The 12,082-nt window shown below is 33.2% G+C and overlaps 2 protein-coding genes across 3 annotated transcripts; one reads left to right on the forward strand and one right to left on the reverse strand.

Annotated features, from left to right (window-relative positions):
- The first annotated feature begins 4,476 nt into the window (after nt 1-4,476).
- LOC108467038 (uncharacterized) lies at nt 4,477-8,203 on the forward strand. Its single transcript, XM_017767495.2, has 2 exons — nt 4,477-5,126; nt 7,174-8,203. The coding sequence occupies exons 1-2, from the start codon at nt 4,594-4,596 to the stop codon at nt 7,817-7,819; spliced, it is 1,179 nt and encodes a 392-aa protein (XP_017622984.1). The 5' UTR covers nt 4,477-4,593; the 3' UTR covers nt 7,820-8,203.
- A 210-nt stretch (nt 8,204-8,413) lies between these two features.
- LOC108467039 (uncharacterized) lies at nt 8,414-12,082 on the reverse strand. 2 transcript variants are annotated; one of them, XM_017767497.2, is made up of 4 exons: nt 11,914-12,082; nt 10,330-10,629; nt 10,158-10,259; nt 8,414-9,535 (listed from the first exon to the last, which is right to left on the reverse strand). In XM_017767497.2, exons 2-4 carry the CDS (start codon nt 10,598-10,600, stop codon nt 8,802-8,804), a joined length of 1,107 nt encoding a protein of 368 aa, XP_017622986.1. In that variant the 5' UTR covers nt 10,601-10,629; nt 11,914-12,082; the 3' UTR covers nt 8,414-8,801. The 2 variants fall into 2 exon arrangements, with proteins under 2 accessions (XP_017622986.1, XP_017622987.1); XM_017767498.2 differs by having other exon boundaries at nt 10,330-10,563; nt 11,914-12,081.

Raw genomic sequence — 12,082 nt, forward strand, 5'->3', positions numbered from 1 at the left:
GTCTATAATTATAAAATCATTCCTTCATTAGCATCCATTTCAATTCTATTTCACTTCACAATTTATGCTGTTCAAATTTCGAAATTGCACTTTTACCCCAAAATTTACAATTTTCACAATTTAGTCCCTTCTCAATTCACCCATCAATTGAACTAATTTTTCTCAATTAACACTTTATTTTATCATTATAAACTATTTCAAAACCTTTTATATTCTTAATTTCAACAGAAACCTTCAATTCGTAACTTTTTCACAATTAGGTCCTAAATATCATTTCCTATCAAAATCACTTAATAAAACCACCTTAATATAAAATTAGAACTTAAATTTCATAATAATTCATCATAAAATTCCTTATCCATCCAGGGTAACTTCCAATTTCATCCATAAAATCAAAAACTAATGAATTCTACAAGTGGACCTAATTGTAAAAGTCATAAAAACATAAAATTATCAAGAAAAGTAAGAATTAAACTCACATGATGTAAAATATGAAAACCAGCTTTCTCCAGACCTTCTATGGCGTTTTAGCTGAGAAAATATGAAGAAATGTCTAGATTTTTCAATTACATCATTATTTAACTATTAACTTTTATGCTATTTCCAATTTTGCCCTTGTTCACATTGTTTTCTTGCTTATTTCATACCCAAACCGTCCAGCCATTAACCTTTGGGTATAATTGCTCTTTAAATCCATCTTTTTAAATACTTAAGCTATTTACTCACAATTTAACAATTTTTGCGCTATTTTCAATTTAGCCCTTTTTAATTAATTAGCCATCCAAACGTTAAAATTTTCTAACGGAACTTTAATACTAACTCAATGACACTCCATAAATATTTATAAAAATATTTATAGCTCGATTTTCAACTTTGAGGTCTCGATACCTCATTTTTGACCCGTTTGACCTAATAAATTCTTTTAATTCACTAATTTCACCATTTCACAAATTCTTCTAAATTCTTACTTGACTCATAAATATTAAATTACTATCTTGTTCAATCTTATTTGTCGAATTTAGTGATCTCAAATCACCATTTCCGACACCACTGAAAATTAGGCCGTTACAAGTACCCTAATGGGTACCTCTGAAAAGGAATTGAGGGGTTAATGATCTATACACTTTATGTATACTACTGGAGTATCAATCGAAATTTCAATAATTCAACGGATATAAACTCTCGAAATGAGAAATATGAGTTTAAATGAATTTATATCTCAAATATTCCTGAAATACATGAAAATGATGATACATGATGTATAGAAGTATGAAATAATGCTATATGAACATGGAATTTGTTTGATGAATATGTTCATCTATGATTATAGGTTTTTACATCTTAAGTGTACTACCTATGTAATCATCAATACTTTAATTGATTTAATGGGTAAAATTCTAATATGAAACAATATGAGTACAAAATGAATTATTACCTTTATATGCCCGAAATATATATAATGATTTGTACATGTTATATGGACACATGGTGTAAAAAGTATATGTACATGGAATTTGATTAATGTTAAGTTTAATATGAACTATTACGGAACAAATATACATGAAACACATGGAAATTATGGTACATGAAATATTGATATAATGAAATGAATGATATATGTTTATGAAGAAACGGTAAGAGAATGATATGTATCATGACATGTACATATATGGTTATCTTTAATATGTTGATAAAAGGAAATTATGTAAGTGAAGACGAGTATTAAACTCAAGTGTGACATGTCGAGAAAATAAGTATATCAATGTTGAATTTATATGAAATATGTGCAAGTACACTAACAAGTGTTGTTGTTTGATGCTTAGGCAAGTGCCAAGATTGATTGAATGGTAATATGTTTATTTATACGATGCATTGAACTGATTATCGGAAGCTCGAATGGGTTGGAAGCCTGTCGAAGCTATATCACACTCTCTATTAGTTCTATTGGTAATTTTGGATAATGTGATTCTGGTTATAATGGCATGTATAGGTTATTTTGATTAAATATTCACCTATATGTGTTTTGGTATTTTGGTATGCATAATTTGCTTTATAATGTTGATGTTCTAAAATGTTTGGTTAGTTTGATGACAAGTTAGGCAAGAAATGAGGCTAGGGAAAATGGCCTATTTCATCCACACGAGCAGAGACACGAGTGTATGTCTTAGCCATGTGTCACACGGCCGTGTGATCTCTGCAGTGTTGAAAACTTTTAAATATTTTCAAAAAAATTTCTGAGTTTTCGGTTTAATCCTAATAAATATTTAGGACCTTGATAGCTCACATAAGGGACATTATGATTAAATTTGATTGATTTCAGGTATGAATATTATATGAAGTGAATTTTTGTTAAATGATCTATAAATTCTAGTAATGCTCCGAAAACCTATTCTGGTGACGGATACGGGTTAGGGGTGTTACAACATAAATAGTCACTTAAGTAAGGATAAGTTTTCGTTTTGGTTACTTAACTAAAAAAGTTACAATTTGGTCACTAATTTTTTTAAGTTGTCCTTTTTGGTTGCCCAATGGATAAGTGACACTTTTTTAATTAGTATAATAACAATTTTAGACTTCAAATTTTATACTTTCTATCTATTTGACCTTGATTCTATATAAAAATTATAAAAAAATTCAATTAAAAATAGAAAATTCTATATAAAATAATCTAGAAAAATAAAATCTCGAAAATGTTGTTGTTGAAGAACTAGTATGTATGGGAAATAAAGAAAAGATCATTTAATAGAATTTAATAATAAAGTAACAACAGAACAAAACAAAAAAAAAGTGTTATATCATTATATGCCTTCTCGGTGTTTCTTGAAACTAAATTAATAATATTTTCGAAGTCAAAGTTTCATGTTCCTAAAGAACATCCAAAACTAATATTAGAAATAGACTAATGCCATTTTTAGAAAGAAAAAAAACAAAACAAAATATATCACAAATTTTTTTCGAACTCAATTCAAATTTCCAATTCATTTATGTGATACTTGAATACCTAAATTTGAGGAAAAATTTTGGATTCGGATTTATGAATCCAAATTATTTGTTTGGCCAATAAATAAAATGTTGGATTTGAATATTGGTAAATCCAAGTCCAATTTTATAAGATTTAAATTTTAAATTTCAAAATTCATTTTAAAATTGAGAATTTTTAAAAGCTAAGATTAATTAAAAATATGAGAACTTTTTATTCTATGTCCTTTTACACTTCCTTTAAAACCCAAACAATAGACAATTATTTTTATTTATAATACATCATCAATGAAACTCAAGTTTTTCAAAATCGGATCAGTAAGTGAACCTTTCTGACCACCAATATTTGATTCAACTTGTTCGACATACGTGATAGGTTCAATTGAATAAATTATTAAAAATAAAAAATATTTAAAAATAGATAAAAATAAGTTTAATCAGTTTGACTGTTGGTTCAGCCCAATAAATTAGTCTAATATGCCTTTCTCCAAACCTACACACTAGTTGGTTCCTAGATCATCCACTCTAATGCTTTTCTTTAAATCGGTACCTTAACCGATTCTCAATTTGATTTGTTTAGTCCAATTTAATTTAAACAACAATGTTCAAAATCCTCCTAAATAATTAAACTAAAAAATGTTTTTAAAACTTAGATTTAATTGAAATCCACATCTAAATTTAAATTATCCAAACAATGAATTTGAATTAAATCAAAATCTTGAATTTCAAATATTTTAATTTCCAAACAATGAATTTGGAAGTGATGAATTCATAAATAATAAACCTGAAAGTTAAAATTTTGAAATCCAAATTCTAGTTCCTAAATGCTACCTAAAATACAGAGAACCAATATAATATACAAAGAGAACTTTGGACGATTTAAAAACGATTAAATTGGTTAAATTAGGAAAGTAAAAGAGAGAGTTTTGTTGATCAATCGGGATATTTACAAAGTTTCTCCAAAATCTTTATTTATAAGCATAAGAAATATAAATGAAGTAGAGATACTTCTGATTGTTAGAATTTAAAGTATATCAAAACTTATATTGATGTTGATGGACATTCACTTAATAAATAACTTGATTTTTTTTCTAAAGAATGGGTATTTAATATTTTAGACAAATAATATACAAAGAAAACATTGGAGGATTTAAAACAATTTTCCTCATTCTTTCTCGTTTTATCTATTTTTGAAAATTTTATCCACTTCTATTTTAATCTTAATTCTTATAATTTTCTAAACTTTTAAAAAGAATATCATTTTTTTATCTTTTATATATAATTAGGGTCAAAATGATAGAAAGTATAAAAATTGAGGACTAAAATTGTTATTATACTAATTAAAATTTAACAATCAGGTGACGAAAAGATAATTTCAAAAATTTAGCCATCAAATTATAATTATCTAATTAAGTGGGAAATTGAAAATTTATTTAGTAATAGTTTTATAATTGATTTATGTGTGTTAAGTGGGCCCAATAGATTGTTTCGTTGCCGCACTGTATCTAATAATTCATGAATTCCAAGGCCCAACTCTTTGGCTTTCCCCCGCAATTACTTCCTCCTTTTATTTTACCAAAACAGAGGAAAAACAAAGCAAAAAAGATTTGAGAGATGGAGGAAGCAAAGGCAATGGCTCATCATCAACAGCAGCAGCAGCAGCAGCAGCAATTTCTCTTACAAAAACAGCAACAACAACAACAGCAGCAACAGCAACAACAATTTCTTCTCCTACAACAACTTCAAAAACAAGCCCAACAAAACCAACAACAGCAGCAGCAGCAACAAGCAATTTCTAGGTTCCCTTCAAACATAGATGCCCATTTACGTACTACTCCTGGTGTTCTTCATCATCGTCCCATTAGCATCCAACAAAACCCTAATTCTACCCCCATTCCTAACCCTAACCCTAACCTTAATTCCTCCCCTAATTTACAACAACAGCAACAAACGCCACAACCACAGCCGCCGCCGCAGCAACAGCAACAGCAACAGCAACAGCAACAGCAACAGCAACCAAACCAACAGCAGAAGCAGATCCGACCCTTGAATCAAGCGGAGCTCCAGATGGCTTATCAGGATGCCTGGCGTGTTTGTCACCCAGATTTCAAGCGGCCTTTTTCTTCCCTTGAAGATGCCTGTGAGAGGTTTGTGTAGAATTTCTTTAATTTTTTATGCAAGTCATTGGGAATGGAATTCTGGGTTTGTTTGATTCTTCATTTTTTCCCTTTTGGGGTGTAAAAAAAAATGAGCCTTCTTGGAAGCGAAAGAATAGGTTTTCTTAATTCCTTTTTTTTTTCTCCTCGAGTGAATCTGAAAAGATGGGAATTTTGAGTAATGGATTCCTTTTACTATTTTATTGAACCTGGGCTCGTATGTCTAGCATTTGTGAATTTGATTTATAAGGAGATTTATGTTATTTTCTAATAGAAAGTAGAAACTTGTAGGCTTGCAAATCAGCTTGTGAGAATTTGGGTAGATTTCTATTGTTAGGATAGTATGTTATATCTTGTAAAGAAATTAGGATTTTTTATTTGTTACTGGCATAAGTTTCTCGGTACTACTAGGATTGAAGGACCATTTACAAAGATATTGGAATAGGTTATATCTGATAATGTTATGCTTTTTGACATGTTGGGATTTGTTTATAAATGAGATCTCCAGAAACTGTGGGAGTTAAAGTGATGATCAAATTTGATGTTGATGTGTTTCATGTAGTCAGTTTTTGTTTTGTCTAATTCTTCTGAGATTGAAGACATATATCTAGAAGAGTATATTAATCGCATGTCTTCGTTAGAAATCAATTGGAGTTCATATGCATAAGATGGAATAAATTGATGACGTGTTCTGACACATGGCGAGTTGGTGGATGAATTTATGGGATTCACCTACATATGGTTGGAAAATACTTGAGAAATACGCTTTTTGCATGGTTTCTCTGCACATAGGAGATTACATCAGTTAAAAACTTTTAGAGATGTTCATTTTCAGAGCAAATCGCCATTTGGCAGAAATCCTTTCAGCTAGAAAGTTTAGTTACTTTCAGCTTTGTCACCTGTTTCATGGGGAAAAGTGTGAATTATTAAATAAATAAATGAAAAAGATCAATATTCGTATATGCTTAAATTTTATTCATAAGATTGTACCATCCCTGTTGCATTGAGCTTGGCTGTCAAAATCACTGAGTGGCAACTAACATTCTTGTGTTCCTGTAAGCAAACTGCTATATTTGTATTTGCGTGAATAGATTGGAGTTGGCAGAGTGACTAAATAATATTTTTTATGTCCAAGTCTTTCATAGGGTTTCAAATGTCCTCATGTCCTGCTATCAATTCACAAGATACTTCACCCTTTATTCAGACTTTGTTTTGCATTCCTCTTGGTTATGGTTTTTGAAACATCTTGTCCTGGACTCTCTATGCATGTTCATTTCCGCTTTATACAGGACTAAGAGTTTTTCAGGAAACACTTTTGAAGTTGGAGACAACTTTTGTGCTTCATTTAGTGTCCTCAGGCTCCTAAATTTTTTTTGCTATTGAATGTCTTTTTGTTTCCTTGCTTCTTTTGACTTGTATGATTCAATAAAACCAAGAGTGTGGAATTGTGGAAATACACACACATGCATGCAGTTTGAAATTTTTTTGGTTCTCCCTACCTTCTTCCTCCCAATTTTTCTCCCTTTCTCGCATCTTATGTGAGCACAGCTTTACATTATCCATGGATAATACATGGACCTTGCTATTTTAGATTTGGCCTCTTGATGAGATTTGATATATGCTTCAAAGTTTCTGCATTACAGTGCTTCCTTCTTAATCAGCATTTTTCTGAAGTTTTTTTTAATCAAATTTCCTTCAAAGAGAGAGCATGGAGAAACAAAAAAGAGAAGAAAAAGGAAATAGGGAGTAGTTATTGTGAAAATGAAATCCTTTATGATGAATGAAATCTAGCATACATGCCATATATAGCTGCAAGGGAAAATTCTCCTGAACTTTTTGATTGAATATTTTCGAAATAATATGGGGACTCATACATGGGAAATTTTTGGGTCAAATATTTTACAAACTTTATTTGGAAAAAAAGGTATATGGTGAAGCATAGGAAAAGCAAGCTTTTGTCTGCTAATTGCAAAATCATATTGGGATAAAAATTTGCTCTCTCTCTCTGTTTTTTAAACTTATGTTGTGAAACTGTCAGGTTACTACCTTACCATGTAGTAGCAGACTATGAAGCAGAGGAGGATGATAAAATTCTTGATTCAGACACAACTGGCCAGATGCCATCTCGCTCCCAGCAGTGGGATAACAACATTGCTGCTAAAGTTGCAGAGTTCACAGCCACATTTGAGAAACAGGCTCTTGCCTTCAATATAATATCTCGCAAACGAGGTGTGGGGGAATTCCGGTCTGAGGAAAGGCTGATGATTGAGCAAGCTCTTCTCCAAGAAGAGAAGAAAGCGTTGCTTGATTTGAGAGCAGAAATAGAATCCAGGGAGAAGGCTGGCCGAGAGGCTCATGAGGCTAAGTTGAGAATGGCAGCAATGGTTCAAGCAGAGCAAGCTCGAGCTGAATCACAAGCTCATGCTGAACTAATGGCTCGAGGACCTATAAGGGCAAACGCACTTGGGTCTCAAGGAAACAACCTTGCAATTGGTCATGACATTAGGGAGCAGCCTCAGGGCGTAAACCCTGATGAGATAATGAATGGATGGGGGAGCAATGCACAGAGGGATGAGAAGGAACCATCTGAAGATTTCTTGAACGATGAGGAAACTGAAAATGGAGATACAAGTGTGCAGAATGACTGGCGCGAAGTTGGGGAGTTTGATTTGAACAGTAGATAAGTCATAAAGTGCTTTTGGTATCTCCATTTCCATTAATCTCTTTTTGCCTCATTTGTAAAAGAAAACACGTAGTGAAGGCATACAAGGACAGTTTCATTATGCTCACCATTTTTGTTCTGCACTGACGGCTTTGCTTCACCCCGGTAAATGTTGTGTACAGTCAGTCACCCAGTCCCAAACCAAATGGGCAAATTCAAAGCAGATCACTTCGTTTACTCTTTGTGCAAGACAACTATGAACTAAGCTGGTAAGATAGATTTTGATAGGTAAGGCGTAAAGGAACTTGGAAATGGACCTCAAGAATGGCATGTGCTTTGAATGTCAAGAATCAAAAGGTCGTGAATTCGAATATATTTACATTCACCAACTTGATTTTATCCATAAGCATGTTTGACCCTTTGAAATGCATTATTAAAATATTAAAAGGGTAAAGTGAACATTTTATTATTAAAAATCTATTATCATGGGTCCAATCCGATTAGAATCTAGCCCAACTAATAAATTCAGGGGTATACTGGTAAATAACTCCACAAGTTTACTTTTTTATTCTTTGTTCGGTATGCCTTTGCTTGCATTTTTGCTAGATTAACAATATTTTTCCCTGAAAAATACAGTATGCCTCACCAATATAGTTTCATGTCTACAAAAGATAACAAGATCAACTAGAAAAGGAAAAGAACACTTGGTTTAAGATTTCTACAAGAAAGGAGGCAGTGTTCAAGCAAGAAAAACGTTAAAAATTAACAAAACCACTATAATGGTGCCTAGTACTGTGTTTTTCCCTCTCTCTCTCTTACACATCTCATTCTCATACATAGAGATGCACATGCAAAGAACATATATATCTAACATGAATCTTAATCCCAAATGATAGTGGGAAAGAAACGAGACAAAGAGGCATATACTATACTTTTTTTTATCCTCAAATCAAAGAAAGAAACATGGGAAGACAAGCAAGAATGCACAAAAACCTAATCATTACCTACAAAATATTGGGAAGCTGGGAATCCAATCTCAGTTGCAACTCCTTGATCTTCATGGAGAGCTCCATCTTCTGCTCCTTGTAGCTCTGCAATAGGTACTCTTTTCCTTCTATCACCTCCTTTAACTCTCCTACTTCTCTTTTCAGCATCTCAATTCTCTCCCCATCTCCCCTTCCCTTCTCAGGGGATCCCAAGTTGCTTTCTACATCAACGTACCCATTGCCATGTCCATTTCTTATGTCATATGGCCAAGTTGTAGCATTTGAAGTCTTCTCATTTGTGCCAACATGTCCTAAACAATGATCTGCGATTGCCTTCCTCAGCCTTTGGATTTCCATCTCGGAGTCAAACAATTCTCTATTTGCTGCATCCAGCTGTGATTGTAGATGAGTTGAGTTCGCCACCTGAGCGTTCAGTGAATTCTGCAGTTCCACAATCTGATCCTGCATCTCCAGTATCATATCATCCCTTCTCTTCAGCTGTTGCCTTAGTTTCTGTATCACTTCCCGCTTGCTAAATATGTCAGAGCCAGACTCTGAGACACATGGCGAGTCGGAGCAGTTAGAATGATGGAATGGTTTTGGGGGCAGCTCAAGGCGATCGGGAGACGAAGCCCACATGACACCATTATCCTTGTTAAAATCAGTCGAAGGAACTGTCACCAGAGGTAAAGCAATTTCAGATTCGGGCATCTGACCATCTGGTGGGTGCTTCTCCCCTATGCTTCCAGCTCCTGTTTTGAAACCAAACTTATATAAGAAACTGATAGATAATAATAATAATAATAATGATGATGATGATGATGATGATGATAATAATAATAAACACAAAAGTAAACCTTGACTTTCACTACCAAAAGAGTCGAAGCGTTGGAGAATTTATCAATCTATGACGAGCCAAATTATGAAAGGCAAGAACTAGAGCGCTTTAAGGAACTTAAAATGGACCTCCTCTCAATATGAAGAGCAAAATATAGCCAAGGGAAATACAAATGCTACCCAACATTTCAGAACTATGTTGATCTAACTTCTCGTTTTTCATAAAAGACCAGTGTCAGTCGCATATGACCACCTCGAGGCTCAAAGTATGATTAAAAAGTTATAAGAAACTGAAGCTGCCAAGTATTAATACTGTAAGGTGAGCAATTCAAGGTTACAACAATTCACAAAAGGCTCCATCCGCAAGGAAAACTAGACTTTGTTTCTTCTCTTTAAAGCCAATATGCAAGTGCTTATATGCGTGTGTACACACACAAGCTTATATTTACAAATTTTATCATCCCAGACCCAAACTACAGCAAGTGCTTATATATACAAGCTTTGGACAGCTCAATTTATAAGATAGCTGCAACACACCTGACATGCAGTTGAAACAAGCATTATGGTCTTGGCTAAAGGAATACATATTTGACTGTAAACGACAACCTGATGGTCTCCTCCTGTCTGAAGTTCTGTTCCCTGTAACAAACCCAAAATTTAGCAGTTACGAATTGGATACAAATTATTGAAGCAATAGATACCTGTCTACCTTTCAAGTTAGTAGTAGCATCGTACTGTTGCTTTGAGTCAAGTGCCTGCTTCAGCTTGCAACCAAAGCGGATTGATAAGGTACTTAACAAGGCACCACCAGCAATAAGAATCCAATTTGGTCCCCCACCCTGAAATTTGTTTGACTTCTGACCCTTAGATACTTGACCGCCTCTTGTATTCATCTTACAAGTGAGGGGTAAGAGGGGATAACTCTGTACCATCCAAATATGACCTACAGTCAACATGCAGAGTATTCCATTACCATCCATGTAGAACAAAAGTTAGGTGAAATAGCATCCTACAAAATCACAAGAACAAGGTCTCATGACTCAAAACAAAAGATGTAAAATACCTAAAATGCATGATTTTAAATTTGAGAGAAATTAAATGCTTAAAAAAAGAATCAAGATCTACCCTCCCAACATCCCACAGACTCTAAACATTATAGCTTTTCCGATAGAATTGTTTCATAGACAGAAGGTGTTTCCAGCTCTTGAAAGACACTTCTATCACAGGAAATCAAGTCAACATCATAAAAAAGCATACGAGGATAAAACCAAAAACCTTTAAACAAATAACCACATTATTCTCCTCATACTAGGCTTTATGTAACAAGCTGAATAGCAACAAATGTGCAATTAAGCTGCTGAACATACAATAGAGCAGGTTAACCTCTCTAAGCAAATATTGACCCAAGTTAGAATGTTGAAAATGACATAACATGCTGGACATCTCAAGCATACATGTATTTAAACCATATAATAATGCTTAAAGTCCAATTGTTCTCCCTGGTTTAGGCAGTCAAGTAGTTTTTGAACACCAAATAACATCTTAAAAACAGTTGAACCAGGGGTCAGACACCAGCAAATCAATGCCCCCCAAAAATGGACATGATCAAAAACTCAGAGTAACCTCAATCAGTTATAAAATTATGTCCAAGTTTTATGATTCGGGATTTGATTATTGGGTTCAGTAAAAAATCTATGAGGTCAATCATAAGAAAAGTAGTCATCTGCAATGGACACTTAATTTCATATTATGCTAAACTAAAATCAAAGAACGATATAACTGTTCTACCAAATCATTCATTACATGCCACCGTAAGGGTGCGTCTGTGTCATCAAATAAGATGGAAAAAGTCCACGATAAATCAACAAATAGTGCATAAAGGTGATTAAGTTAAGCTAGACTTTGCCCAAATAGTAAAAATTGATTATATTACTTCCTAATGTAATGAGAATACAGCAAATTTCAAATTCTAATACCAAAAACATTATAAAATACCCAGAGACTACAACTGAATTCACATTTCTCTCAACACCTACTAGGATTGATACCAAAATAATAATAATAAAAGGCTTAAAAACTCCTAAACAAAGAAAACCCAACAATTCCTGCCTACCAACTCCTGAGTTAATTTTGACCCTTTCCTTTTCCATTCATCTTCTTCTTCTTCTCTTAGTTATTAATTCAAGAGAAGTTTAAAATGGAACAACTAAAACTTACATTACCCAAAATCAAAAACCAAAACTTCATCCCAATAATCTCAATAAAAAGAATTCGAAGAGCGAAAAAAACAAACCTCATTCAAGAAAATTAGGGTTTCCGCTGAAACTTGGTCAGTTGCATCATCTAAGAAATGCTTCACTCTGTCACTATTCCCTCCCTCCCTTTCTCTCTCTCTAGAAATGACAAGAAAATGTTTTTCAAATGCGATAGATGATGATTATTATTAAATTTTAAAAAAAATA

Source organism: Gossypium arboreum, chromosome 2 (genome assembly GCF_025698485.1).
Source record: "Gossypium arboreum isolate Shixiya-1 chromosome 2, ASM2569848v2, whole genome shotgun sequence".
In the NCBI taxonomy this organism is placed as follows: Eukaryota; Viridiplantae; Streptophyta; class Magnoliopsida; order Malvales; family Malvaceae; genus Gossypium; species Gossypium arboreum.

Excerpts from the sequence above, each read along its gene's own strand:
- LOC108467039 (XM_017767497.2), bottom strand. The coding sequence starts at position 10,600 with ATGGATGGTAATGGAATACTCTGCATGTTGACTGTAGGTCATATTTGG. Across the intron at positions 10,260-10,329 it reads TGCTACTACTAACTTGAAAG|GGAACAGAACTTCAGACAGG; the intron begins GTAGACAGGTAT and ends GGTTTGTTACAG. Across the intron at positions 9,536-10,157 it reads TTGTTTCAACTGCATGTCAG|GAGCTGGAAGCATAGGGGAG; the intron begins GTGTGTTGCAGC and ends GTTTCAAAACAG.
- LOC108467038 (XM_017767495.2), top strand. The coding sequence starts at position 4,594 with ATGGAGGAAGCAAAGGCAATGGCTCATCATCAACAGCAGCAGCAGCAG. Across the intron at positions 5,127-7,173 it reads CTTGAAGATGCCTGTGAGAG|GTTACTACCTTACCATGTAG; the intron begins GTTTGTGTAGAA and ends TGAAACTGTCAG.